The 27,856-nt window shown below is 37.9% G+C and overlaps 1 protein-coding gene across 2 annotated transcripts in view; it reads right to left on the minus strand.

The window, feature by feature from the left end:
• The window catches only part of MDFIC (MyoD family inhibitor domain containing), a 98,522-nt gene that overhangs the window by 55,854 nt on the left and 14,812 nt on the right, over positions 1–27,856 (minus strand). For both annotated transcript variants that reach the window (XM_061414059.1, XM_061414060.1), the window contains exon 3: positions 20,881–21,003. In XM_061414059.1, the coding sequence (XP_061270043.1) occupies positions 20,881–21,003 (123 nt within the window). The remainder of the gene's footprint in view (positions 1–20,880; positions 21,004–27,856) is intronic.

The following is a 27,856-nucleotide window of genomic DNA, read 5'->3' on the forward strand; positions in this document are numbered from 1 at the left end:
GATGGTAAGTGCTATAAAAGAAAACTACTATTATCGGAGAGAACAAAAAGGGAAAATATTTTGGTCTGGATACCCAGGAATGGCATTTCCACAGAGATCTGAAGGGGACAGGGCCTTGCAAAGATTAATGGGGTTCCAGGCCAGGCTAACAATTTGTGACAAACCCTGAAGTAGAAGAGGGCTCAGCACACTGCTGAACTGACGGGAAGCAGAGTGGCTGGAGAATATTTGCACAGCCTTTTGGACCACGTATTTATTGTGTAACTCAATTTATAAACAAATATATTAGAAAAATCATAAACTGTGCTTCCATGAAAAATTCCTGGCAATAGTTTTCTAGATATTATGCTTCTTTACTATATAAGCCATTATTATGATAAATTATTCACTGATAAGACCACTCTCAGTGTAACTGACCAGAAGTTGGCTTAAAACTATGAATCAAGACACTCTCAATAAAAGGGTTCTTAGAAAGTTACATAAAGGAGCCATCAACTGTATATAAATGTAAAATAAAACAACAATTTGGAATATTAGGAAACATTTATAGAAATCTTATCCTGTAATTACCTGCCAAGAAAGAAACACATAAATCCATTTCCCTGAAATGTGTAAATCTATTTATCTTGAAATTGGGTGAAAATTGTTCTGAGGCTAGAGAGAATAGCATGAATTATTTGAAGTTCTTTAACAGTAAAATGAATGGTTGTGAGGGAATCTTGCTACTATCCTTATATATCTGCTCAGATTTTAGAAATAATTCTATCACTCTGATTTGTACTTATCTTCATATTTTATTCCAATTTCCTAAATCAGATTCCATTACTCAATTAAAACACAATTCTCAAGCGGTATGTCTCAACCTTTTTCTAACTCTACAGGGTTTATTTGAACAATATACATGCTTTAGTAACATCTTGGTGAGGTTTCAGAAAGCACACTCTTCCTCCAGGGATTCTCCTGTCTTTTGCCTTGCATACTCCACTGGAGAATCTGAAATTTAATACTGGAACTGTTGCAGGAAGGCGGACCCCTTCCAGGGTCCGAAACTGGGCTCTTGTCTAACACTCAGTAATGAGTTTTCCGAGGAGACACATGTGCTGACAAAGCAAGAGATTTTATTGGGAAAGGGCACCCGGGTGGAGAGCAGTAGGGTAAGGGAACCCAGGAGCACAGCTCTGTGCGTGGCTCACAGTCTCAGGTTTTGTGGTGATGGGTTTAGTTTCTGGGTGGTCTCTGGACAATCATTCTAATTCAGAGTCTTTCTTGGTGGTGCACGCATCACTCAGCCAAGATGGACGCTAGTGAGAGGGGTTCTGGGAAGTGGACGGACACACGGTGTCTCCTTTTGACTTTTCCCGAACTCTTCCATTGGTGGTGGCTTATTAGTTCTGTATTCCTTATCAGGATCTCCTGTCATAAAACAACTGTGCAAATGGGTACTATGGTGCCTGGCCAAGGTGGGTGGTTTCAATCAGTGTGTTTCCCCTAACAGAACCACAGATGGGTAGAATGCTGACCAAAAGTAATTTTTATCATGAAGGCAAACTCTTAAGGAAGACCAAAATGGGCAATTGGACAGTGCGTTGAATAAGTTTATCTACCAGGGGCCCTTAAAATTTCTCTTAATGTCTAGTAATTATTTTCTATTAATATGGACTTTCAAATCCCACACTGCAGTTTACAAATTGCAAGGGGTAACCAGATATTTTCATTGATAATCAAAGATAATTTTCAAAAATTATACCCCAGCTTCTGACACTAACTAGTTGATTACCTCTGGAAAAAAACGTTTACTTCTTTCTGCTTACTGAGAAAACAGAGGTAGAATGAATGCACTGAACTCCAAGGTATCTTCCCTAACTTTAATAAGACTATAAATCCATGATTCACTATCAACATGTAGAAAAACAATGTATATACGACATGGTGGATAGAAAACAATCTCGAAAAGGCATCAGTTTAAGTATCTACCTCATTATTACCTTGTCATTTAAAATCTAAGCCACCTAGATAATATCTATTAACATGGTTATTAAAATGTTCTTCTTTTTCTAGAGAAAGAAGATGAGGCAGGGAGAAGGTATGACACCATAAATATAGACATTCATTGGGAGCAAGATTAACCTGAAGGGGTGGTAGTAGAGCACTCTTCCATGCACAGCCAACAATGACTAATCTAACAAGGTCCACAGCTGAGGGACGCACTAGTGACTGTGGTAGGTAGCTCACAGGAGGTAAGGTGAAATCTGGTTTTTTTCCCCCCAAAATTGGAAAACTAATGAACAGAAGAAAATATGGAAATAAGTACTTTTCTCTGGTCTGTAATATTTGGTTCATGACCATCAATGATTAAGGGGAAAGGAGGCTGGGACTGTGTCCGTCTTGTCATGCAGGGAGCTGACTGTCAACAAGCACCCTGTGGCCAGTAAGTCACTTGCCCTTGTGCTCTGCTATGCCGGGTGCCCAGGGTCTGGGGCCTCCCTGGTTTAAATTCTCCAGTGCATGACTCTTTCGTTGTTTGTGAGGGTGGGAGTGGGGGTAACACAGCTGCTCAGATTCAGAGCGGGGAGGGATCTGACGGTCTAAGCTTTGTGTATGCACACTTTCCACTTGCTCTCTTCTTCCCCAGTCCAAATTTAACCCCAGACTCCAAGAGCCCTGGTATCTCCAAAATCTTAAGCTTTTAGTGGGTAATAAATGTTGTACTGCATCATAAGAGTAAGTGACACTTGGTTGGGGCTTTCAGTGCTACTAAGTCAGATATTATTTTTCCATCTCCTTTCCATGTTCCAGAAAATTAACATTCCTGATCCACTGTTGTATCCTTGTCTGTTCTCTATCTCCTCAAATTCATGTCTTTTTAAATATTATTATTAATTTACTATCATTTAAGGGATATTTCCTAAGAGAAAGGGATATATGTTCAATGTGCCATGTTGAACAAAACATGTTTTATTTTTTAAAATGAACTGAAAAAGACTCAGGGAAATTTGGCAAAATGTTAACACTTGTTAAAGCTGAACATGGTTGGTATCTTTGTATTTGCATATTGGTTCCCATTTTTAAAGTAGTTAATTTAGCATTAAGATAAGTCAGAATTCCATTTATTAAGCACATAAATCCACACAGAAGTGAATTCCAATTGATTAGTAACATAGGTAGAAGCACCATTTTATACTGAAAACACTAATACAAGAGGTAGTACCAGGAACTAAAGACAAAAAGACTATTCTTTTTGTAGAAGAATATTCTCTTGTATGGGGCTTCCCTGGTAAGTCTGTTGGTAAAGAATCTGCCTGCAATGCAGGAGACCTGGGTTCAATCCCTGGGTTAGGAATATCCCCTGGAGGAGGGCAAGGCAACCCATTCCAATATTCCAACCTGGAGAATCCCCAGGGACAGAGGAGCCTGGCAGGCTACAGTCCATGTGGTTGCAAAGAGTCGGACATGACTGAGCGCCTAGACATAGCACAGCATTCTCTTGTGTATATTTCTTATCTGATTGAGAGGCTTCATTTATTTTAAAATTAATATTCAGTTTTAAAGATAAGAAAGATCTGTGCAGTGCACATTTTCTGATGATTTGTTTTGGGTAGTTATTTTTAGGGTCATATGAAAGAGGCCAAGGTGTTGAGTAACTTGTCTCTTCCCCCTGCTCCAGGATAACCAGTGAGAGAATCCAGAGAATCACACACCATTTTTTTTTTTTCCTGGTCCTCTAACTTAATATATTTCTGGATTAGCCTAAAAATGCAATTACAGAAGAGATTCCAAGCTTTTCAAGGCATAACTCAAAGGGGTCCTGTGTTTTGACCTTTAACCCAGGGACTAGTTACTCTCATCATTATTATATAATACTCACTTATAAACTTAGACTTCATATTTCTATTTCGATTTCCATGTTTGACCCTTCACCAACCTCATGTGGTAGTGAGGGAAGGTACTCCTTCCACCTATATTCTCGAGATGCAGAAGCTGAAGCTGGATGGTGAGTGACTTCCCCAGTGCCACACAGCTAATGGGTTTTGGGCAAGATTAGAATCCAAATCACAGGACTCCACCCCTTACTGTTCTACACACATACACAGCTTTTCTCTGAGCACCACTGTTACATGCTGCTGCTTTACTACCAGAAGGCGCACTCCTGTCAAGATGGAACTGGGAGACAAATCAGTCAAGATTTTGACTATTACTGCATTTTCACTTTCCTCCAAATGCTTTGTCTATTGAGAATTTGGGAGCCAAGCTAACTGGCTTGCCAAATATATACTTTCCTTGACTTTAAAAAAAACCACTATGCCATGTTTATATCCATCATCAGTTATACCTCTAGTTCTTCCAAAGTCTTCATACATAATCATTAATAGTATGTGAGATTTCAGGGTTAGTTTGCAAGGCATACTAGAGTGGATTCCATCAAGCCCGACTAACTGGAAACTCTCAAAATTGAAGCAGCCCTTATGAAGACTTATACAAATTAAGTCATCTAAATAAAGAAACTTCTTTATAACATTCTGCAAGGAACTAAGTTTCCACCCCCACATCCCACCCCCAGACCCCAGCCAAAGGACCAAGTTTTAATATCGTGTGCCAAAAAAAAAATCATAGATATACACTGAGGGTGAAGATGTACATAGTAATAAGCCTCTTTTCCAACAGAACATCCACACTATTTTCACATTTGTATTAATATGCAAAGAAGTAAAAACAACACTACACCTACAACTAAAAGGGAAAAGAATAAAACTATCCTGAAATGATTTAACAACATCATCCTTACCCCCTCAAGAAATGTTATTCCAGGACTCTAAACTATCCATTTTTCAACTCATTGTAATTTACTGTTTCATACACTAAAATGGACACTAAAATCTGTCATTATTACTGGCCAAACTATAATCGCAGCTACTCAGCCTGTCAGAACTGTAGATTCTGACTCTGTGAGCTAAGTTATCCTAGTTTGTTTTTTAGGTCCAAGAAGTAGTGGTTGGGCTTTTGTTTGTTTTTAGTTAAAAAAAAAATGCAGAAAATGAATACTCCCACATGTTTGTGCTTTTAGCACATTAAATATGCACTCTGAATGGTTCCACATAAATATGTTTACTTTAACACTGTAGATGTCACCAGAAAAACAAACTAAATTGAAGAGTTCTTCCCAGTGAGTATTGTAACAAACCCGTCATTTTCTGTAGGCTTAATGGGGACAAGGAGCTGATCATGAACTCAGTGTTTATCAAAATAAGCAAACCTGAGAAAAACAATGAGGAGCAGAGTGATGAATCTTTGGCTACGTAATGGAATCCATTTCTCAGGAAGAAAACTCTTGAACATATTTAAAATAATGATGATGAAAGTGAAATATTTTATTTATGTGTCTCAAAAAATTGAGTTGATGGTAAACCGCTTGCATAGGATCTTCTACTATATATATTAGGTATACTATAACTTGATTAAAGTCCAAGATAAATTGAAACCTTTGAACAAAGTCCGTCAAGGTTAGAATGATTAGGTTTTCTACTGTGTAAGTATGGAATATTTATTCCTGATAGTAAGATAGTTCATTCCACAGAGGCAGTTTCTTCATTTTTACTCAATAAAGTCAATTTATTCCAAACTCTATTCCTTCTTTCCTCCCTCAGAATATATTTATTGTACAAATCTAAGTTTTCTTACTCTGTAAGTGCTTATTTTTCTGCAGTAGGTCTATTATGCAGTACTTTGTAAAGAGTTAACTCATAATAACTATATAACCAAACCCTTTTGAATGCTTAAATATTGTGATACTGATTATTTTTATACAAGCAAATGATTATTATTTGGTTTATTGGCTACAAACAATGGTGCCAGAAGTTGTATAGAACTAATGTTTTCCAAGCAGGGCTATAAATATTTGCTATTCTTCTTCTTTATGGTGCCCAGTTCTAAGTAGCAAAGTGTGAACTTTTATATACTAAGAATGGTTTGAAACTGCCCCCAATAAATCTTCTCAGTCTGAGGCTACACTTCCATATCATTGAAAGAAATAGCTGATATTGCACAAAGTTTTGAAATACAGTCTTCTCCAAAGTATAGCTTCATCAGCAATTTATTTTAACATTCACATCTCCCTCTCAAAGAGAATTAAAACTAATTATGTATTGTCCCAAATGCAAAGATACCACTGATACCATATGAATTCATATATTATTCAAAAAGCTGATTTTTTTTTTTACTTATTAATATGACTCTTAGGTAAACTGTATCTCCATTACAAGAGACTTTGCTCTACTCAAAGAACAAATTCTAGCTATAATTATCATGGAAATATTCTTTCCAGTATATTTACAAACATTTTGATACAGCGTTTGGAAGGCTGCTTATTTCAGAAATTTTTAACTAAAAATGACAGCTTATTCTAATTCAGGACTGAGTGTCTAAAGAAGATGAAAGACACAAGTATTTGTAATTCTTCAGAAAAAAACAGGCAAAAGGGTTTTCAAACTTGAAATACCTGATCCACATAATATAAACCTTGATTTTGATTTAATAAATGTCAAGATTACTAAGATACACCATAATGCCTTACTGTCACAAATTTTAAAGTCTTTTCATTGTGCCAGTTAACAAGGCTACATGTATAAATTATAATCATTCTTACCAGCGTTATAAAACTTAAAGTGTTACATAGCAAAATTAGAAGAAACACATTCTGAACGATGTGAACATCTCTTGAGAAAACAACTTCCTCAAAGGCTAAGCCAAGCGGCCAGCACCTGGGCTCTCCCCAGTAGGCAGCCATATCCATCAGATCCTCTGGGTCTTAGAGTCACAACTTAAAAAAAAAAAAAAAAAGTCTTTAAATGTAAAAACTAATTTTCAGCTTACTGTACAAGCTTATTTGTTGTAGGGCAACACATCTGATCGAAAACTTTAAAAGTTCTAAGTCTGAGCTGTGCCTCAGAACTAATTGGGGAGCTTTTAATAGTTGTGATTGCCCAGACCCTACTCCCAAATGATTCTGAGGTCATTGGTCTGGAGTGGGGCCTGTTTTTAAACTAATGTGGAGATGAGAACCACTGCTTTGCACACAGGAGTATGACTGTAGAATCATATTCCCGCCCAGCCACATCCCCCAGATGTTCAGCTTCCATTATTAAGATCTTTTTTTTTCCTGCAATAGGAAAACGCCTATATTCATACCACAAAATGAATGGCAGATGCCAAGACTCTCTGCCTATCTCTTGGAATGAGAACAAGTTTTCATGGAGGCAATGAGTAAATAGTTCTGAAAATTAAAGAAGCCATTTTCCTAACACGTCAAGTATATATTAAGCCTAGCAATTGTCTTGCATTTAACAAAGATGACATTCCAAAGGAGTACAGTAGGTTGCAATTTTCCCAACTTTTTTCCTGACCTAAGACAAAGGCAGGATGCAGTCATATCATTTATAGTGGTAGAATGGCAATAAATATCAACTAGGAAATGAATTAGAATTTTCAGTTTGGAGTAAGTTTATAATCTGGGAAAACTGCCATATCCCCCTGTGATTTTAATGCATTCTCTAGAGAACCACAAACAGCATAGTCCTTAGCCTTCCCTCTGCTCCACCCCCACGTGAGAATCACTGCTAGGTACTCTGAAGATCAGTTCTGCAGCCCTAGGCACACTGCTTGACTTTTCTGAGCTCAATGTCATCTACAGGTAATAATATTTACTCCACCTGCCTGATAAAGTTGCTGATAGGCCAAGTTAGATCATGAATATGAAAAAAATTTCATTAACTGTGAAAAGCTCTAAGTAATAACATTGTTAATATAACTAATAAAAAGCATTCTTTGATATGCATGAACTGTAGACTGAGAAATTAGCTCCTTAAGAGAAGCAGAGATAGTCAGTCCACATTTTAAGACAAATTACTAGAGCTTAACCAATTCAAAGCTGTCAGTCTCCTACAGAGAAGCTAAGTATAGTCAAAAGGTACCGATTTTCATTTATTCAACAATTAACATGTACGTCCTGGGAACCGACTCTCATGCATGGCCCTGGGCTAGACATGGTGAGGGCTACAAAACTGAGTGAGATGCCAATTCTGCCTTTAAGGAGCCTTCAGCTCAGTGACAGGGAAGAGGGCCATCCACACAGGCGCTACAACTTTGAAATTAATGAGTCCTTTAGGAGAGAAGAAGATAAACACTCTGCAAATCCAAACAAGGGAGAAATCACAGATGTCTGGCTGGAGATATGGAAATATAGGTAACTCACATGAAGCTTGGGAGAAGGAAATCCTCAACAGGTAGAAGGAAGAGCGAGAGGCATATTTTGGCTAGGAGGAAAGTTCATGAAAGGAAGTGGAGGACAAAGTAAAATTTATTTTATTACTACAGTTCATCCAAAATAATTTACTGAAAACTTATTGTTATCCTAGAGTAATGCTAATTGCTGGGAATTCAATGTAAAGCCAGCAAACATTAGATATGTAATAGCAAAAATCAATTACGAATTGTGACAAGCATCAGGAAGGAAAAAGTACTAAGAGAAATAGGGAAACCCGTTTCAGTTTGAGTGGTCTGGGAAAGCCTCCTTTTGGAAGTGACAGTGAAGTCTGGAGGGAGACCTGGAATGCAAAAGCCTATAAACAAAGATACTCAGAGCATTTTAGGGACTAAAAGAAAGCCAGTCATAAATACAGAGGCAGGGAGAGAGTGACAGGAGGAAGAGGAATTTCAAACTAGAAACATGTCCTGTCAAATTTTACAGAAAAAAAAAAAAGGACTGAGAATAGACCACTGGACTAAGAAAAGTGACCTATAAGAAGACTAATTTAGCTGTCTTTGACTGTTCCATGACAGATTAAGGTAGGCTAAGGTATTAGCTATATAGAATTGGTTTTGAGCACCAGGAGCTGATACTTAAATAGAACCTACAACGTCTCAGTGATGAAGGAATTAGGATATAATCGGATTCCTTATAAAACAGTGTCATAAAAAGGCAAGGACAGACCACAAGCGGAAGTCAACCAGCAACTGTGTATCTAGTAGTAGCAGAGGTGTATCAGTTGACAATAGAAGCCACATATTTATACCACGGGCTTCCCTGGTGGTTCAGACGGTAACGAATCTGCCTGCAATGCAGGTGACCACAGGTTCGATCCCTGGGTCGGGAAGATTTCTTGGAGAAGAGAATAGCAATCCACTCCAGTATTCCTGCCCTGGATAATTCCATGGACAGAGGAGTCTGGTGTCTATAGTCCATAGGAGCACAAAGAGTCGGACACGACTGAGCAGCTAACACTTTCACTTTCTTTCATTTAGACAGAGCTCCTCTTCCTGCTACACAACATTTCTGGTCTATGATCCATAGCCCTTGGAACATGAAGTGAGAAGACGGATGGTATGGTCAGCTATCTAAGTTTCAGTGTAAGTTTGGCAGATACAGTATAAGTTTATAGAATTTAGGGGATAGTAAAAGATCATTTGCAACTCCAAGATGGCCATGAAAAAATGGCAGGTGAAGTGAAGGAGGAGATGAGAGACTATGGGGGAAAAGTAAATAGTTAGCAGGTTAGGCATAATTGAGGTAAAATGTAGGAAGAAATGAGAAAGTTAATTTCTGATTTCAAAATCTTAGAATAGAGTAGATCTCATTGGTGGCAAGGTCCAAGGTGTGTCCATATTTGTAAGATAGCTAGAGTGAAACAGTTCAAATGGGCAAGAAATGATGTGATTTCAAAGAAATTAAAAGAAGCTCTACATCAGTCAACTTAGGGAAGCCTGACTTAGAGGACAAATAAGATAACAGTTAAGCAAGCTCCAGGAGTTGGTGATGGACAAGGAAGCCATATGTGCTGCAGTCCACGGGGTCACAAAGAGTTGGACATGACTGAGCTGAACTGAACTAAGCATAGATTATGCTAGAAGCTAGAGCTGAAGGCATGAATAGTCACAACAATATTATACCCAACACACGTTTACACAAGGACCAATGTACCACCAACACCCCTCAACCACCTTTCCAGGCATCAGATGGCAACTAGACTCAAATTTAAAGTTGAAATGATGAAGATTCTGTAGCCTGAAATTAGCTGTTCACCCTTCCTTGAATTAGTTTGTCTGAGTCCAAACAAATTTCAATTTCATGACAAAAGTATTATTCAATCCTCTATTTAAAAAAAAAAGACTCATATCCATACTTATATTATACATATATATATAGTCTTTGAAATTTGATAAATTTAAAGGAATCTTTTGTTTAAAAAATTAAAAGGCAAGTTGTGCATATCTAAATAAACACCGAATGGCTTTTGATCTTTTTCAAAAAGCCAGACCTCAAGTCAACCCCTTTGAATTGGCTCAAGTAAAAAATATTGAAGACTTAAATATGTAAGAATATGGGTTTAATTTTACATTCCCAGTACTAAGTTTTCTTATTCAGAGCAAATTGGGTAAGACTACTAACAATTTACTGCGTATGGGGGAAGTGCAATGAGAAAAGTCTAACTCAGAGGACGCGTAGGACAATGTTAATTACACCCAGATCACACTATCGTTAGGCATGCTGTTGTCACTGACGCAACCTACATTATCATTCCACTTTGTGATTATAACAGCACCTTGGTAATGTTGAAAGAATACAGAGACGATAATCTGCAAAGAAGGCCTCTAAATATATGACACATGAATGAATCCTTCTCATAGAGACAAGCAATGTATGGGCAGCATCCAAAGATGAGACATACGGTCTTATTATCATCACATCAGCATGAATCAATTATTTGTGACATTTGAGACTGTGGGAATCTTTTTCCTTAAATCTCCCAATCTTGAGAACTTTCTCAAGAACCATGGAAAATGTATTTAATTAAATAACATGCCAAAGCAGAACAAATTTCTCCACCCATTCTCTTCTCTGGTTCACTTAATACAATTTCACCCTCTAATGCCAGCATCTGGGCGTTTTAAACAGAGATTTCCCTGACTTCTGTGTCTCCTGCTACAGAACCCAGGGACTTAGGAGGAATCCAGTTTCCAGTAGAGAACCGTGGAGTTCAGATTTACTACTGAGTCCTAAAGGACTCTTTAAAGAATCACGGGACAAGTCACAGTGTTGACTCCCAGCTGTGCTATGGTGAAGAGCAATGGGGCTCCTGAAAGGAGTGGAGGGGAATTCCATCAATCTGCTACAGCCCCTCATTCTCAGCACTGAGCCTTGGTAAAGCTGAAGTCAGCTTTACCAAGAGCTGGATAAGAGCTGGGAACCACTGCCTCCCTTCTTTCTGGCAGCTGTTTTTATAGCTATATGAGCTACTCATGCAGGGGACTAACAACTTATCAATGGAGGTGACGAGTCCTAAAAAACTCCTTCATTCTTGAATTTCAGAAACTTACTAAAAAATTACAAAATGGGTACAAGGTAATATTTTTTGCATACCAGAACTAAGTCCTTGCTCTCTCAATGCTTCATTGGCCTAGCTTCATGGGCATGTGGCCCATGCAAGAGCATTGAGCAACAAGTTTAAAAGCACCGGTGCACTTGGTTTAATGCTCTGCGGTTGCCATTGCGAAATTCATAACAAGTCTTCCACAAGGGGCCCTGCAGTCTCATCTTACACGGTTCTCCACCTTCAAAATGACATAGCTGGTCCTGTCTTCTTCAGACCCTAAAGAAAGCTGAATCTCCTGGCTTACCTGTGACCTGAGCATTTCCTACAGGTAACTGGGATCTAATGTAGCTTTGGGAAATCAGCCCCTTAACCTCATCATTTTTGCTACACAGGAGAATTTTCTTTTTAAAATATTATTGCTTTTAATACAATTAAATAATTCACCTCATGGGGAAAAAATGCAATGCAGAAGAAAGTATACACAATATTAAATAGAGTCTTCTTCACCAGTATATCCTCACTCAATTTCACATTACCAGAGATAACTATTGTGAGGACACATCTTCCATTAATAAAATAAATAAATACACACATATATTAATTTGACACACACACTGATCAATTTTATCTTTTTTTTAAATTATAATTCTGTATGTCTACTAGATAGAGAAATCCTTTGAAGTGAAGTGAAAGTGTTAGTCGCTCAGTCATGTCTGATTCTTGGCAATCCCATGAACTGTAGATCACCAAGCTCCTCTGTCCATGTGATTTTTAAGGCAATAATGATGAATTGAGTAGCCATTCCCTTCTCCAGGGGAGCTTCTGACCCAGGGATCGAACCTGGTTTCCTGCATTGCAGGTAGATTCTTTACCATCTGAGCCACCACTTTTCACTAGATGGAGAAGATTCTTTAGAATCTACCAATAAAGATAACCAGCAACTTCAAATCATGTTTATTATTTTTCACTCATTTCAGAGTCCTCAGCTGCATTCATTCAGAACAGGTGACTGATGGTAGCACAAAGGAACAAAGAGCCAGAGATAACCAAGTGACTGCCTTATCCCAAGCCACTAGGCTATTGTGAGAAATTCAAGAGATTAAGAAGCAAGAAAAACACAGATAAAGCCCTAACTCTGCCATGTTGATTGGTAGAAACATGGATTTCTGTTTTCTCACTTGCTAAATATGGCAATTTTTATGAAGCTTCCAAATCCTCTTCCCAATTGAAGTCTTAGATTTAGGAAAAGCTATTTCCACCACCCATCCTCAGGTTCACACTCAGTCCTTTGTCCTCACCTGGGATTGTTTCACTGCAGAAATCTTTAAGTTCCTATTTCCCATTCTCATTATCCGTCTTCTGTTTCCACCTATCCCATTCACTTACTGCATCTATACTTACTTTTGTTTCTTAAAAAAAAAAAAAGAAATCTTCAGGGATTCATTAGTCTCATTGGTTTTTCTTTTTTATTTGGAAGATCCTTCCAGTCTTTACTTCTTTCCCTACCCATTTGATATTCACGACCCATCACCTGAAGCCCTCGTTGGACAATGTCCTTAAACCCTTTGCCCCACTGTCGTTTCATCACCACTATCATTTGCCCAAACTAAAACCTTGGTCTCCCTTCCAGCTCCTGCCAGTCCCTTACCCAAGATGTCTTACTGACTGAAGCTGAATCCACCTACTTCCTGCAACCCCACCTGCCACTCTACCCCAGTCCAAGCCACCTTCTTTTCTCAGGTGGATTCATAACAATAGTCTCAGTTGTTCTCTTAATGCCTTCAGCCCTTACCATTTTAATCTACTGAAAAGCAATCATCCTAAAATATAAACTAAAATATAAATTTAAGCCATTTCTACCTTCCATACCCTCCATCTTCCCTTAACCTTTGTTAACAGATTCTTTCCCTCCATCTCGTCACTCCTCATTAACAATTTACATCCCAGCTTACACAAAACTTCTCCAGCTCTCCTCAAACTGGCCACGTTCTTTCTTATCTCTAGACCTGTAGGTGCACTATTCTTTAGGCTTCGAACACTCTGGCTCCACTCCTGCCCCTGCTCTGCCTGAGTTGGCCAACTCCTTCAGGTGTCATCTCAGACATCACTTCCTCTGGAAAGCCCCCTCGGACCCTCCTCTACCTGAGCATGTTTCACAAATGTGAACACAAAGCCACCTGCAGTTACTTATCATAGCATTCAAAACACACACTATCATTTCAAGATGAACTGTATGTCTCTCCCACCAGACTAAATTCTGAATGCGGAGACCACTCCCGTATCATTCATCACTGTACCCAACACAACAGTTCCGGCAAACTATTAGCACCCCGTCGTAATGTAACCAATTTTTTATTCAGTTTTCAAAGTTACAGTTTGATTCCTAATCCTGAAAATTCATTATAGTAACACATTGTACAAGTATTAATCTCCGCATAAATTCACAGAGTGTTCAGACCCAGGAAGTTTGAGGTTTGAGAACTAAAATTATCTAGACCACAGTGTTTATGGTCTTGATCACTGAAGGTTATTTATTTCTTCAGTGGTTAGCATTTTCATGGTGGTCTCTAAACTAGTTCCCAAGCCTCAGCTCCTCCCTCTAGTTCAATGAACTCCCAAGTGGAAAAAGAGTAAGTCTGGTTTCCTCACTGAGCCCTCGTCTACCACTTGTACTTCAATACCATCTCATCTCACCTCAAAAAGATCAAAGATTTTAGGAATATCTGAAAATCTTAATCTTTAACAAGACAGCTGCTGCTGCTGCTAAGTCGCTTAAGTCGTGTCCGACTCTGTGCGACCCCATAGACGGCAGCCCACCAGGCTCCCCCATCCCTGGGATTCTCCAGGCAAGAACACTGGGATGGGTTGCCATGTCCTTCTCCAGTGCATGAAAGTGAAAAGTGAAAGTGAAGTCGCTCAGTCGTGCTCGACTCATAGCGACCCCATGGACTGCAGCCCTCCAGGCTCCTCCGTCCATGGGATTTTCCAGGCAAGAGTACTGGAGTGGGGTGCCATGCCATTGCCTTCTCCGTTAACAAAAGAGCAGTAGGATGTAAAATGGAAACTGAATGAATCATGGTATTTGATAAAGGTGAAAAGTGAAAAGTGAAGTAATACATTAAATAACATAAATAGGAATCTAAGAATAATTTAAAAATATATTTTATAGATACAAAACAAAAACTAACTGAGAAGGGCAGAGAGAAATATGAGAAGAAACAAGAAAGGAGAGACAGGAGGAGGTGGAGAGTTAACGAGAAAGCAAGCAAAGGAAAAACGAAGGAAGGAAGGGAACTGAAGCAGTCTCAGACTTTTTCTTATAAATAGGCAAGAAAAATAAGGAATAGGGGGAAAGGCTCTAACCAAAGTGTCATCCCTAACCACCTCCACAGACAATACACATTATCCAGAACGCTGCCACAGTTCACTTAGAATGCTTCAAAAGAGCCTTATCAATGAATAGCAGTCAAACTTAGGACTTGACAGCTTTACATCATTAGAGCATCTGTGGAACTTGAAAGTTAATTAAATGAACCAGGTGTAGCTTGGGAGTTAGAAGGCTGTGTGTGTGTGCTCAGTCATTCCCGACTCTGCCACTCCATAGACTGCAGCCCGCTATGCTCCTCTGTCCGTGGAATTCTCCAGGCAAGAATACTGGAGTGGGTTGCCATTTCTTTCTCCAGGGGAGCTTCCATACCCAGGGATAGAACCCTTGTCTCCTGCGTCTCTAGCAACGGCAGGCAGATTCTTTACCACTGAGCCACCTGGGAAGCTTACCTAAGAAGGGGGTTAGAAGGATTAAAAGGAAAAAGGCAATGATTTACAATGTTCATCATAGGACCTTAAACCTGAAATAATAGAAGCAAGATGGGTAAAGAATCTCTTCCCTCCTCTCATTAATTCAATACACTTAAGTAATCAAACATTTATTAAGCATAAACCATGTAGCAGCAACTGTGCTGGCCTCAGTCATGGCCATAAGTATTAATGGTCTCAGAAAAACCTGGTCTCTGTACCCAGTATGTCTGGACACATAACCCATCACAGAGAGTGGAGAAAAAAGCCTTATAACTGATACTTGGGCCCAAGAACAATCATAATAAAAACTGATAAATTCACTTGAGTGCTTACCCACTTAGCTCTGTGCTAATCAACATGTAATATGCATTTTCTTATATAACCTTTAAAATAGTACAATGAGGTATATAGAATCAGTACCTACATTCTAAAAATGAGAAATACAATCTCAGAGAGTTTAGGGAACTTTCTCTATGCCATTATTAATGATGCATCCAGGGTCTGGATTCTGGCATTCAGCTTCTATTGCTCTCTAGGACCCTGAACCTAAGGTACTTAAAACAAAACATGGACAATGGTTCTCCCTAGCTTTTAGGGCAGAACCCAGATGAGCATGGAGTAATGCACCTCTAGGAAAAAGTGTGTCAGGGAACTTGAGCTCCATTCTAGAACAGTCTAAAATGGCTGTCATCGACCAATATGGGGAGCCATCAGAAATGGCTTATGGTTATCCACCCAACCCTGAAACCAAACCATGAATTGGTTTTGGAATAACTGATGGTTATAGATTCCTCTCTATAGCAACAATTAAAGCATCTGAACTGTAGCTACATAACCATTTGGTCAACATATTAAAAAGGATAATTTTTCTGAGCAACAAATAGGAGTAAACGCTGAGCACGGTGGAAGTCACCATGACGTGCTCCCAAATATGGACTCCCACGTGAAGAAACATGAAGTATTAAGGCAAGAATCTCCAATTAACTATGAAACGTAACAGGAGAGCCATATTTCCCAGTCCTATTGGGTGGTACTTATGCGAGGTGGGAGGAGAGCTTGTCTATGCCTCTTCTGTATAAAATGAATTCTAAAGAAAACCAAATAATACTGTGATGTGCGTTCAAACATGAGTGCCACTGAGAAGATTTAAATCCAAACCTCTCAGTTTTCTTTCCTTACATTTAAAGTTAAAAATGCTCTAAGTATAAACAGTACACCTGAATAGTCTCTTCTTTTCAGTATTTTACATAGAGGAAGCATTCTCTAGTGTAATGAAATGGTATTCATTAATGGGTGATCAGCAATAAGTTAGCAAAGGCTGGTAAAAGAAATGAGAGTCCCTAACAGCAGAGCCTCTGGATGTTGTGAGGAAACTCAGCGGATGCCAAGAGGAGGATTTCAAGTAGAAGGACGTACAAGCTCAGTAAAGAGGAGGCGATTGTGAATTAGAGAGAGAGGCTTGTGTTTTACGACCAATTAAGTGCTTACTATTATGAGAACTAAAACCTCTTCAAAATGAATAAATGGGTTAAATAGAATGGGGATTACCATTTAAGTAGAGCATTCTAACTTTGCTTCAGATCATGGGAATTCTATAAGATCACAAAGGAGAGAATTAGCTGAGCAAAATAGTTTCATTTAATGGGAAATTTATTTCGGAAGGGAAGCTAAGGAAAATTTCTGGAGTGAAGTAATGACATTTAGAATTAGGAGACATTTATGTAAAAAGTGATGTCCAACGATAAAGTTAAGTAATAAGAATTTTCAGAAAGACCCAGAAAAATCTGAGACACCTGAGGCACTTTAGAAAGAAGAAAAATGTAAGCTCTCCATAGGAAATAATTAGAATAGTAGAATTTGACCTAAATTAAAGGAAAATTTACTCATGCCTATGAGTATAGGTACAGTAACACACACACACACGCACACACACTCACAGATATACTCCTTCCTACCTTAGAAATCCCCCCAAAGACCGAGATCAAAATGTTACTTCTATTCCTTTTCTAGTCTAATTAAAACATGAAATGTTGCCTATTGCCTGTTATCAGTTTATGCATATTATGGATTAAATAGAAAAATTAGTATTAATTGAGGATGTCACTTCACTGCAACATTTATTCCACCAAATTAGAGGACCAGTGATTATTAAAATAAGGCATAGCTCCAAATTACATACTGTCCCACATATGCTACTCTGAGGGGAAAAGCCAGTGTTAGCCATAGAAAGAGACTCTTACAAATTCTAAAATGGAAGCCCCATCCCAGAAATTAAATACCAGAATATTTTTCTCAGAATACAAATGGCTTTTAAATTGTAAAAAGAATAAAAAAATTATTAAAAAACAAAACTCTCCCAAACTTCCTCACAAAACCTTCTTATGTTTTTAATTCTTTACTTATTTGATTTAGATTTTTTTTATAACAAACTTCAGTGGTTGGAAATATCTTTTTAATTTAAATTTCATAAGAAACAGAGCTACAATGCACATTCCCTGACCAGATTGTGTGTGGCCTATTTATTCGAAATGTTTGATTCCATATGGATTTCTGCTCTTTATTTATAACTTCAAGAAAGGATTCTAATAAGTTAGCAACTCAAGGACAACTGACTTGAAATCCAGGCCTTGAGAGCACAGTCCCTCAGGTCTGCCACCTGTGATGTTTTCTAGAAGGACCAGGGGAGGCACACATAGCTGGAAATCTGTGTAGAACTTGTACCCAGTGGGAGCCACAAGTGGGTGGTCCACTGAGGTCAGGGTTAAAGTTCACAGAATAATTTGGAAATTATTCTCAGCTTGGATCTCGTTTATGAGGCCTGAGAATACACCCTTTAATTAGAATACAATTTCCAAAGCAGCCACTCCCTTGACTTTCCAGAGCCCAGTTATTCTCAGAAAAGTAAAAACAGCCTCGTCACACTGACAGCTAACAGTCCCCTATAAATTATGCCTTAAATGTCCAACAAAAAAGGCAGCAGGCATCCGGGACAACAGAGATGTTAGCTGCCAGCCCTCACTCACCACTCTCAAGAAGAGAGAGAGAGAAGTTGTATTCAACAGCAGAGTCACTCCCCTTTGCTTCTTGCTTATGCAGCTGAACTGTCCCATGGAAGCTTGGAAAAAGAGTGGGTTGCACATTTGAAAATGTTCCCACACCCCAGCCGGCCTTATTTTTCTGATGATCCCTCCATCCAGCTAACCTCGCACTACAGTGGGAAACTAAAATCAATTCCATGAGAGCCAGCTGTCCGCCTCTTCCACGGTGCTCAGGGAGCCGCACAGGACTCCTGGCACAGGAGCCAGCCCAGGCCTGACTCACGCAGATGTTCCCCTCCTCCCCATGCAGCTCTGAGCCACAGCCTTCTTTCCAGGGCTATTGTTATTACAAAAGATGCACTAGGCCCCAAAAATGCTCTAGATGCTGAATTAAGAGGAAAACACACATCTCTCTAACTGCAGGGTTAAGAGAGACAGACGCTAAATGACGCAGAGATGGCCAAGGACTCAATGGGGAAAGCCAAAGATGGAAAGTCAGGCTAGCTTAGCAGACGTTAGTGTCTGGGAGTTGGAACAGCAAAAGCTATCAGATTATCAAACTTGCAGATGCTATCCAGGCTTGAGTTGGTTTTAAAGATGACATAAAGTGTTCCATTTTGGAAAATCCACATATCAAATTTTTCTGTAGACCCAACAGAGTAGCCTTTGTCTAGAGAAGTGTGACTGGGAAAATAACAAACATGTAGTTTCTGAAATCTGTCATCAGAATTCATAATCCAAAGTCACCCACAAATATGTGGAAATTCTCGGCAACTTATGTTTTGAGTAAGAGCAGCATTACTGTCTTTGGCCATTATCTTCTGATATCCATTCATCTGTCAATTTTCCCAGCCACTCTCTCAAAGGAGGTAATAAATCTCTCTCTCTGGGTTCTTTCAGTGTATGTTAGTATGTGTACCTAGACAGTTGTTCCCAAATACTCCAGTACCCCATGACACAGGCTGCATCATTATCTCAATTAAAAAAACTATATCATGCACTTTACAGTATTTATCACTGTCCATAATCAATACAGACAAGAGAGAGGAGTCTCTTTTAAATCCATTCACTTTAATGATGTGAGTACTGCGGCTAAAATGAGTTTCATCAAATAGCACTAAAACACGACTTTTTTTTAACACAACATGACTCTCCATATCCTTATGCAACGGTGGTTATATTTTAGTTTTTATCCTATGAGTTCTTATTCATGTTTTTCCAAGTGTGGGCCTTGGGAAGGGAAACTGGTGAAATAAATCAATTAATGAAACACACATACTTAAAATTCTATGAATACAGGGGGGAAAAAAACAAGCAAACAATCATGCCTCCCAAAAGGTAAAGTTAAAATTGTCTGTAAGACCCTGTCTCACGCTCTCTTGTTGCTGAAAAAATTACAGATAAAATATGCTAGTATCTCACAAACCCTTAAGTTTCACAATAGCAGTGTCAACATTTAGAAAGAAGATGACCAATATATGTTTTGGAGATAAATATTTACTTGAAATAATTTTTTTTGATTCTTTGGAAAAGCTGAATAAATCTTGCTCCTAATTTCTGAGTTTCACTTCCTTTCTATTCCCTTCCCCAGTAGAAAAGTGTAAAAAACCAAATAGTTCTAAAATTAAACTAAAACAGTCACTTTTAGAGCTTTTGCTTGAAAACTTTACGTCTCCTTCTACAGTGTTTTTATTGTTTTTTTTTTCTTCTACAAAGTTGGTTTTTCCTTCTACCTGCTTTTTTTCTATTTGGTTTCAATTATTCAAAGTAAATGTAATAAGTAACACAAAAAAGTTTCAGTATTATAGAGTTGTCTGAACTGAAGAATTAAATTAAAAACAACAAAAAAAAGTAAAGTAACACTTGATTCCCAGAATAAAATTTTCCTCTGTCTTCTCTGAAAATTTGAAAAGTGACATGGATAATTTGGTTACCATAAATGATAATTTCAGATGTAGTACTCCTAAGGCCATCCAGGCATGGCACAGCACAGTGGTGTTCTTTCTATATGTACATTCACTACACAGAATCTTTAACTATGTGGCAAATCCATCTTGAATCCACCAGGGGGAATTTAGCGGCCAGAACAAGCACAACCTGCCATCAACATGGATTCTGAATAGCACTTAAAAGATACTGGTGTTTCTGGACATTCCCAGAGTAAAACAAAACTAAACCAAAGCTTATTACATATTCTACAGAGCAATTTTAAGAAGAGGAAGAGAATAAAAAGAAGCTAAGTAGTGATAAAAGTGTTAACTGTGAAAAAACACTTTGGAATCATTTGGCCAGAACAGGGACCACATGCGTTACCAAAATACTACTCACTGTCCTCTACCTCATCTCTATCTTTTTAGTTTCACTGTCTGTTTATACGTAGAATTGTCCAACTTCTGCTTAGTTGTTACTCAAGAAGGAATTAAGTTTTGTCTAAATCTCTCTGAGGATGGAGTTCAAAATTTTCAGCTCAATACTTCCTTTTTAAAGACAGGATGAAAGCCAGCAGACAGTATTATTTATACACTGCTTTTACTTCTATATTTTAAAAGACTCATGAAAAACACTTTCAGGTAAGTTGCTGATTTACAGATTTCTAGTAGAATTATATGAGATGATTAACTGAGAGCATATTATTATAGTTATGTCCCTGAATCACTCCAATTTTCTCCAAAAACACTTACTTCTGATGAGTTCATCATCCGAACAATTTCCCCAAATGGACTGGTCTTGCATCTCTCCATGTGTGAAGCAGCTATCGGTAGCTTGAGTTATCTCTCTCTCAGTATTTTCTTTATCACATTTTTCTAAAAAAAAAAAAAAAAAAGTATTATCATTAAATGTTACATATTTTTCTGTTTTCATTTTTATAGATTTCCTTTTTCCCAAATGCTTCTATAAATCTGCCATAATTTAAAGAAATAGGCACAATACCTCTACTAACCATTGCCTACGTTATTGACTCAATAGAGATTTACTAGCATCTACTCTATGACTGCGCTTCAGAAGCGGCACTAATGGTAGAGAACATGCCTGCCAATGCAGGAGACTCAAGAAACGCAGGTTTGGTCCCTGGGTCAGGAAGACCCTCTGGAGGAGGGCATAGCAATCCACTCTTGCTTGGAGAATCCCTTGCACAGAGAAGCCTGATAGTCTACAGCCCATAGGGTTGAAGCATCTTAGCACACACACATGCACTTTATGACTAGCATTGAAGAAACATCTTACTGTAAAAACTGTCTGTTAAGATTACTGTAAACAGGTTATCAAAACATAGCAAATGATCTGCCATGATAGAAAAATGTGTAACAATTCTACCAAGGATGGAAGTGAGTCCACACATTAGAGGGCAAGGGTGGCAGGGAAAGCATCAAAGATGATGAGAGATTTATTTGTGAGTTTATGGGTTCTCCAGGGAGGAAGCCAATAAGTAAGGAAAAGTAATGTCTTATTGGGAACATAAACAAAAAGCTGACTATAACACAAGGGTAAATGAATGTCATGAGAGGTCTAGAGCACTAAAGAGATTCAAAGTACGAAGATACTCAACAGAATTCAGAGCTCAAGAAAAGCATGATAGAAAATGGTGCATGTTGGATAATCTTTAAGATCAGCAGGAATTCTCAAAGTAGAGATGAGAGAAAAGCCATTCCAAGTGAAAGAATTGCAGGGCAAACTCCAAAAGCAGACACTTGGGCAAGAGTTCAAATTTTCTGCACTGTGAACTACTTAAAGAGGGATATTAGGAAATAAGAAAAGTCTGAACAGGGACATGCTATGGATATTTGCATGCCAAGGTGAAAAATCTGGACCTAATTTCAAAGTAAGATAAACAAGTGACAGTAGGCACGGTAGCTTTATGAACTGTCTAATCAAAGCCACACATAGGGGAAATGAACAAACTTATACACACCAGAGGTTCTCAATCCTGCTGCTGCTGCTAAGTCGCTTCAGTCGTGTCCGACTCTGTGCGACCCCACAGACGGCAGCCCACCAGGCTCCCCCATCCCTGGGCAAGAACACTGGAGTGGGTACTTTAACTCACTCAGGGGACTTCTTAAAAAATAGTTTCCTGGGCCTCATAACCTAAAATTCTACTTTAATTTGGGGGTGGGGGACCCAGGTGATTCAACTGTCCTTAAATCCTTAAGAAGCACTGGAGGATGGACGCATCTAACAGGGAGAACAGAGTAAGGGAAACTAAAAGGGAGACTGATGAGAGTTTTGTCACCTGGATAAGAAGATGGGAAAGGAGGTAACTGTGAGAAAATAGAGGATTCACAGTCTATCAAAGAAGATGATAGCTGGAGATGACTGAGTTGTCTTAGAATAGATTTGACTGGGAAAACCTAGAGATCAGGAAAATAATTTATAAAATACATATTTGTATATGTATCTATGTATAACTGAATCACTCTGCTGTACAGCAGAAATTTGAAAAAGGAAATAGTAACCCACTCCAGTATTCTTGCCTAGAAAATTCCATGGACAGAGGAACATGGTGGGCTACAGTACACGGGATCACAAAGAGTTCGCCACGACTGAGCACGTTGGCACAGCAGAAATTAACACATTATAAATCAACTATACTTTAAATATATATTTTTTTAAATAAAAATATATATTTGTATATAGTAGATATTTGGGCACTGTATTATGCAGTTGAATATACAATCAATTACAAAACACATCCCAACCTTCATGGACTATAGCCCAACCAAGTCTAGTGGATGAGTTTAGTTTTGAACATCTGCAAGTCACAAAGTTATAGCTGAAACAGTTATCTTCCTAAACTTGACTGCCCAAGTCATTCAAGTGAATAGGCTCACCAAAACTGTAAGTCTATGAAAAGAAGAGTATCAGGAGGGTTCTATACAATTAGAAAGGAATCAGAGAAGGAAGAAAAACTAGATGATGTCAAGCCATGGAAGCAAGGAAAGGAAAGAGATTCAAACAGAAGTTGTTAGTCAACTGTATTAACATTTCCAGTGGAAGGAAAAAAAAAAAAAAGTTCTGCACATGCAGAAATTTCTCCTGTACCATGGGGATTTCACAATTGAAAAGTTCTGCCATAAAATACATTTCAACACATGAAAATAGATGGACACTCAGGAATAAGTCCAGAGGCTAAGATTTCTGAATTTTAAAAAATTGGGTCTTCAATGCTAAGTATTTTTAGAAAGGAAAACCGTATTCAGATAGCAGTAAAATATAAATTAGAACCATACTAAACCAACATGTTCTAGATTTATGTAACATTTACTCAGCATTATCCTAGGAAAAACGTAACCTTCCTGAGATGTGTTAGTTTCAATTAAAATCTTGACTTTTTTAAACAACTTCTGAAATCTTTCCACTGCCACAGTCAACCCAAGGCCTTTCTGAGATGATCAATAGAAAAGATTTTTCTAGTAGCTCTACACAGGGACTCTCTCCTCAGCAGAGTCCTACTTTCTTGCTGCTACTGTTATGTAGCTGACTGCCGCCAGGTGTCATGCTAGTAGGCTTGATTCAATTAGTAACTCTAATTGAAGCTGAATGAAATTAATTATATAATTTTGAGCTGTTCAAGTTTAATTCCATTAAAATTAATTCATGAAACCAGGGCATTATGAAGCAATGCTGACTAAAAGAAAATAGGTATGAATAAAGCCTCTAGACACACTTGACTCACATTTGAATCATGTCCAATATTCAAGTGCTAAACACAGACCCTCTCAACTCTCCATTGACTAAATGAAAATGTTATGTGGCTCGTACACACACAATTTTAGTAGTGACCCACTGCTAAGAAGAAAACAATGCTCCTCCTGCTCTGAATATTTACTGAGACAATTAGCTTTTTTTTTTTTTAAGTTTCCTTATCTGGGAAATTCTAGAATTAGATGATCTCTAGAGTCCTTCTCAAGTTGTAAAAGAAAAGAAAAATTATCATTCTCTGTCTCATTACATTCAAGAAATGATAACTATGTAACTACTATTAAATCACAATCGTCAATCTACCCAGCATTGCCTCCTTTGAAAACTAAACGTCCTTAAGAGTTGTTCTCAGGCTTTTGCTATGATCCTTAACACTCAGAACCAGAGCAAGGCTCAGAAAAAACTCCAAATTTAAACTGACTCACCAATTCTTCACTCATAAACTTCTGTGACTACTTGACTAGTTTGTGTTTTTTTTAACATATCTATTTTTATTAACACATCTTTAACATTTAATGAAAATGGCAGCCTCATAAATGGTGTGCAGTTATATCTAATATTGAATAAATGCACTCAGAGAGAATGAGATTTAACTGATTACTGCAAAATGGGCACCATGATGTCCAGCCAATCTTATTACAACTTTCAATAGGTTTGGGTCAGCCACTACTCATTAAGAGGAGAAAATAGCAGTTTCTAATAATGGATTTCTGTTATCTGTTTACGTTGTCTATCACTTCTGAATTACAGCAGCAGAAGCCATGGTCCTGGTTTAACTGATTTCTTTCTAGCTTTATGAAGGTTTGTAGGTGCAATTCAACTGCTATTTGGGCCTGAAAGATATGACAGGACCACAAAGATCTCAAAGGCGATCAAATAATTTCAATGAAGCATAAAATCAATCTATCTTTCTACAGGTTTCTGTATATTCATCCTTTCCTCCCCAACTATATATATACAAGCACTCTTTCCCAACTTAGTAAATTTCTCTTAAAAGGGGATCTTCATCATGTCAATCATGCTGTTCTTCCAAGCCACTGGCTCTCTACTGTAGACCACATTTAACATAAAGATGCACAAGTCCCAACTTTAGGGTCCCAATTTGGGTGATACAGAGAAAGGAGGGTGTCACCATCATATACGGCCAGATTTGAAGAGGACTGTTTTAGGTAAGCTCTTTGGTACTATACAATTTAGAGAAAACTTAGGAAGCGTTAATTGCTCAGCTGTGTCCAACTCTTCCTGACTCCATGAACTTAGCCTGCCCAGGCTCTTCAGTCCATGGAATTCTCCAGGCAAGAATACTGGAGTGTGTTGCCAGAAGAGGGAATCCTTCTCCAGGGGAGCTTCCCAATTCAAGGATTGAACACAGGTCTCCTGAATTGCAGGCAGATTCTTTACCATCTGAGCCACCAGGGAAGCCCTTCTGTACTGTAAAATTTAGAGAAAATTTAGAAAAGCCCATCAAATACTGAGATATAGGCCTTGCTTCTCATCCCTTTGTCACAGTAGTCCAAGTTATCAGAAAATATAATTTTATCAAATCACTAATTAAAATAGAGGGATTTAGTTCTATCCCTATGTTAGGACAACACTAAAACCTAAATTACTACACATAACACTAAACAGTCCTACTAATAGATGAACATTAAGAAGTATGTGTTAGATGTTAATACAAAAGTTGAAGACACTTTAAAAATATCACTAGAGCAAAGGACAGTCATATACCACTGGCATCTGCTGCCAAGAGGCTAGCTCCCACACATTCTCCTTTGCCCACACCAAGGAGGGAAACGCAGAAGAATCGGTGGATGAGGGGGAAAAGCTTGCTCCCTGATAATGAATCCTCTAGCTGGGGAGACCAAACACACACACAAAATAATCAAGCAACTACAAAACAGAAGGAAATGAAAACTGCCCTGGGTCCTAATTCTGGGTCAAAGACTGACCAGCTGTGTGTCTGGGGCTCGGCCTCATTCTCTTTATCCAGAAATGAGGGCATTGAGCTGGATGGCTGCAGAGATGGCTTTGTTGTCTGTAAAATTCTGTAAATCCGAGTCTGCACAAAGGCTAAACAATTGAGCCAAAACTTCATACACACACACACACACTGTAGGGTGTTTAGAATGGAGAAGAGAAAAATCATAGAAAAATTCTGTAAAGCCCTGGGTTTGAATTAATTTTCAAAGAAAATGACAAGCATAAATTATACCTAACAGTCAAAGGAAAAAGGTAAGAATTCTAAAGGATCAATTTAAATATAATATGTCATACTCAGAAATGACTATCTGACAGGATCAATACTCTATTTTTTATTATTTTTCTAAAGAAAGGCGTGAATGGTGAGAAGCAATCTCTCTCCAATCTTGATTATTCTTGCTAAAGGATATGAGATTCAGGTAAATAGAATTTCCATTTGATTTAAAATTTTATAATATTTTGCCTAGTTGGCATTATCTAATTTTTAAAACTTGAGAGTTTTACTTATCTCAGACAGTTGGGGAATAAAATAACTTAATAGTGATTAACAAGAGAGAACAATCTAAATGTATAAAAGAGTACACTGGATAATAATACATGTAAAATATTATATATGCCATATTAACAACCATTCAGCTGATATGTAGTTGTTAAGTAAAGAAGAAGAAAATGCTTCCTTTTGTTGAAAGAATTAATGAATTTTATACTTACAGTATTAGCAACTTTCAAAGGACATTAATATGTTTTATTTATTTCATCTTCAGAACCCATTAGCTAATTTCATATCTCTTCCAGGGTAAAAAATCCATTGCAATACTCAGCCTTTCTCCAAAATTCCAAGGAATGGTACCTCATAAGGGATCATATTCTACTCTTTGTCAGTCTGATTCAGTAGTAAATTGTTCTTTATTTTAAGTATAAATATGCCATCAAGTGATCTTTAGCTACTTCTAGTTCTGCCCATTGTAGATAGAAATAATAAACTCACGTCTATAAGACAATCATTCAAAGTATTCATGAGGGGTTTTTTTTTTTCATTAGTTTGTAGTCAAGCATATTTATTATCTGAACAGATACATGGTTTTAACAAATAAGAGTAAGAAAAGAATCTAATAATGTTGTAATCTGTTTCCAGGATGAAATGAGCTTGCCAAAGTTACCTAACGAACTTTTAAAACATGTACAATACTGTTCATGCCTCATCGTTTTCCAAGAAAGAGACAATATTGTCTAAAATTCCAGACATTTGAATCTTTCTTGATAAACAGAATCTGCCTGCCAATGCAGGATATGCAGGAGACATGGGTTTGATTCCTGGGTCAGGAAGATTCCCTGGAGGAGGAAATGGCAACCCAATCCAATACTCTTGCCTGGAAAATCCCATGAACAGAGGAGCCTGGAGGACTATAGTCTGAGGTGCCACAAAGAGTCAGACTGGACTAAGCACGCATGCACAACTCAATGAATAAGAACAAATGATAAATAAAAAGACTCAGGTTCTCAGGGACAGAAATACTATCCTTACACTGTACATTTTACTGGAAAAATGTTTAAGAGCACAGAATCTGAAATCAAGGGACTTGGATCCACCACTAACTACATGGATCCTGGGCAATTTCCGTAATCTTTGTCAGAGTCTTTATCTTTAAAACGGTAGTAACACCAGTCCCTATATCAGAAGGTGGATGTGGAAAGAAATGGAACCATGCCTGGAAAGTAGAATGTCTGGTATATAGTAAGGGCTCATTCATACTTGCTACTAATATTATATTAAGTGTCATTACAATAAGCACCTTTTTAAAACCTTAGGGAGGTGTTGAGGACAGTATCTATCTACTCAGTAATCACTATATAAAAACCAAGCTAGAAATCTGTTTATAGACTGAATATAAGGAAAACTATTTCTTCCTTTGAAAAGCTATATATATATTTTTCCTTATGGACAATGAAAATTATATTAGAGAAAATGCTTTCTTTTTG

This window comes from Bos javanicus, chromosome 4, assembly GCF_032452875.1.
Source record: "Bos javanicus breed banteng chromosome 4, ARS-OSU_banteng_1.0, whole genome shotgun sequence".
Classification (NCBI taxonomy): domain Eukaryota; kingdom Metazoa; phylum Chordata; class Mammalia; order Artiodactyla; family Bovidae; genus Bos; species Bos javanicus.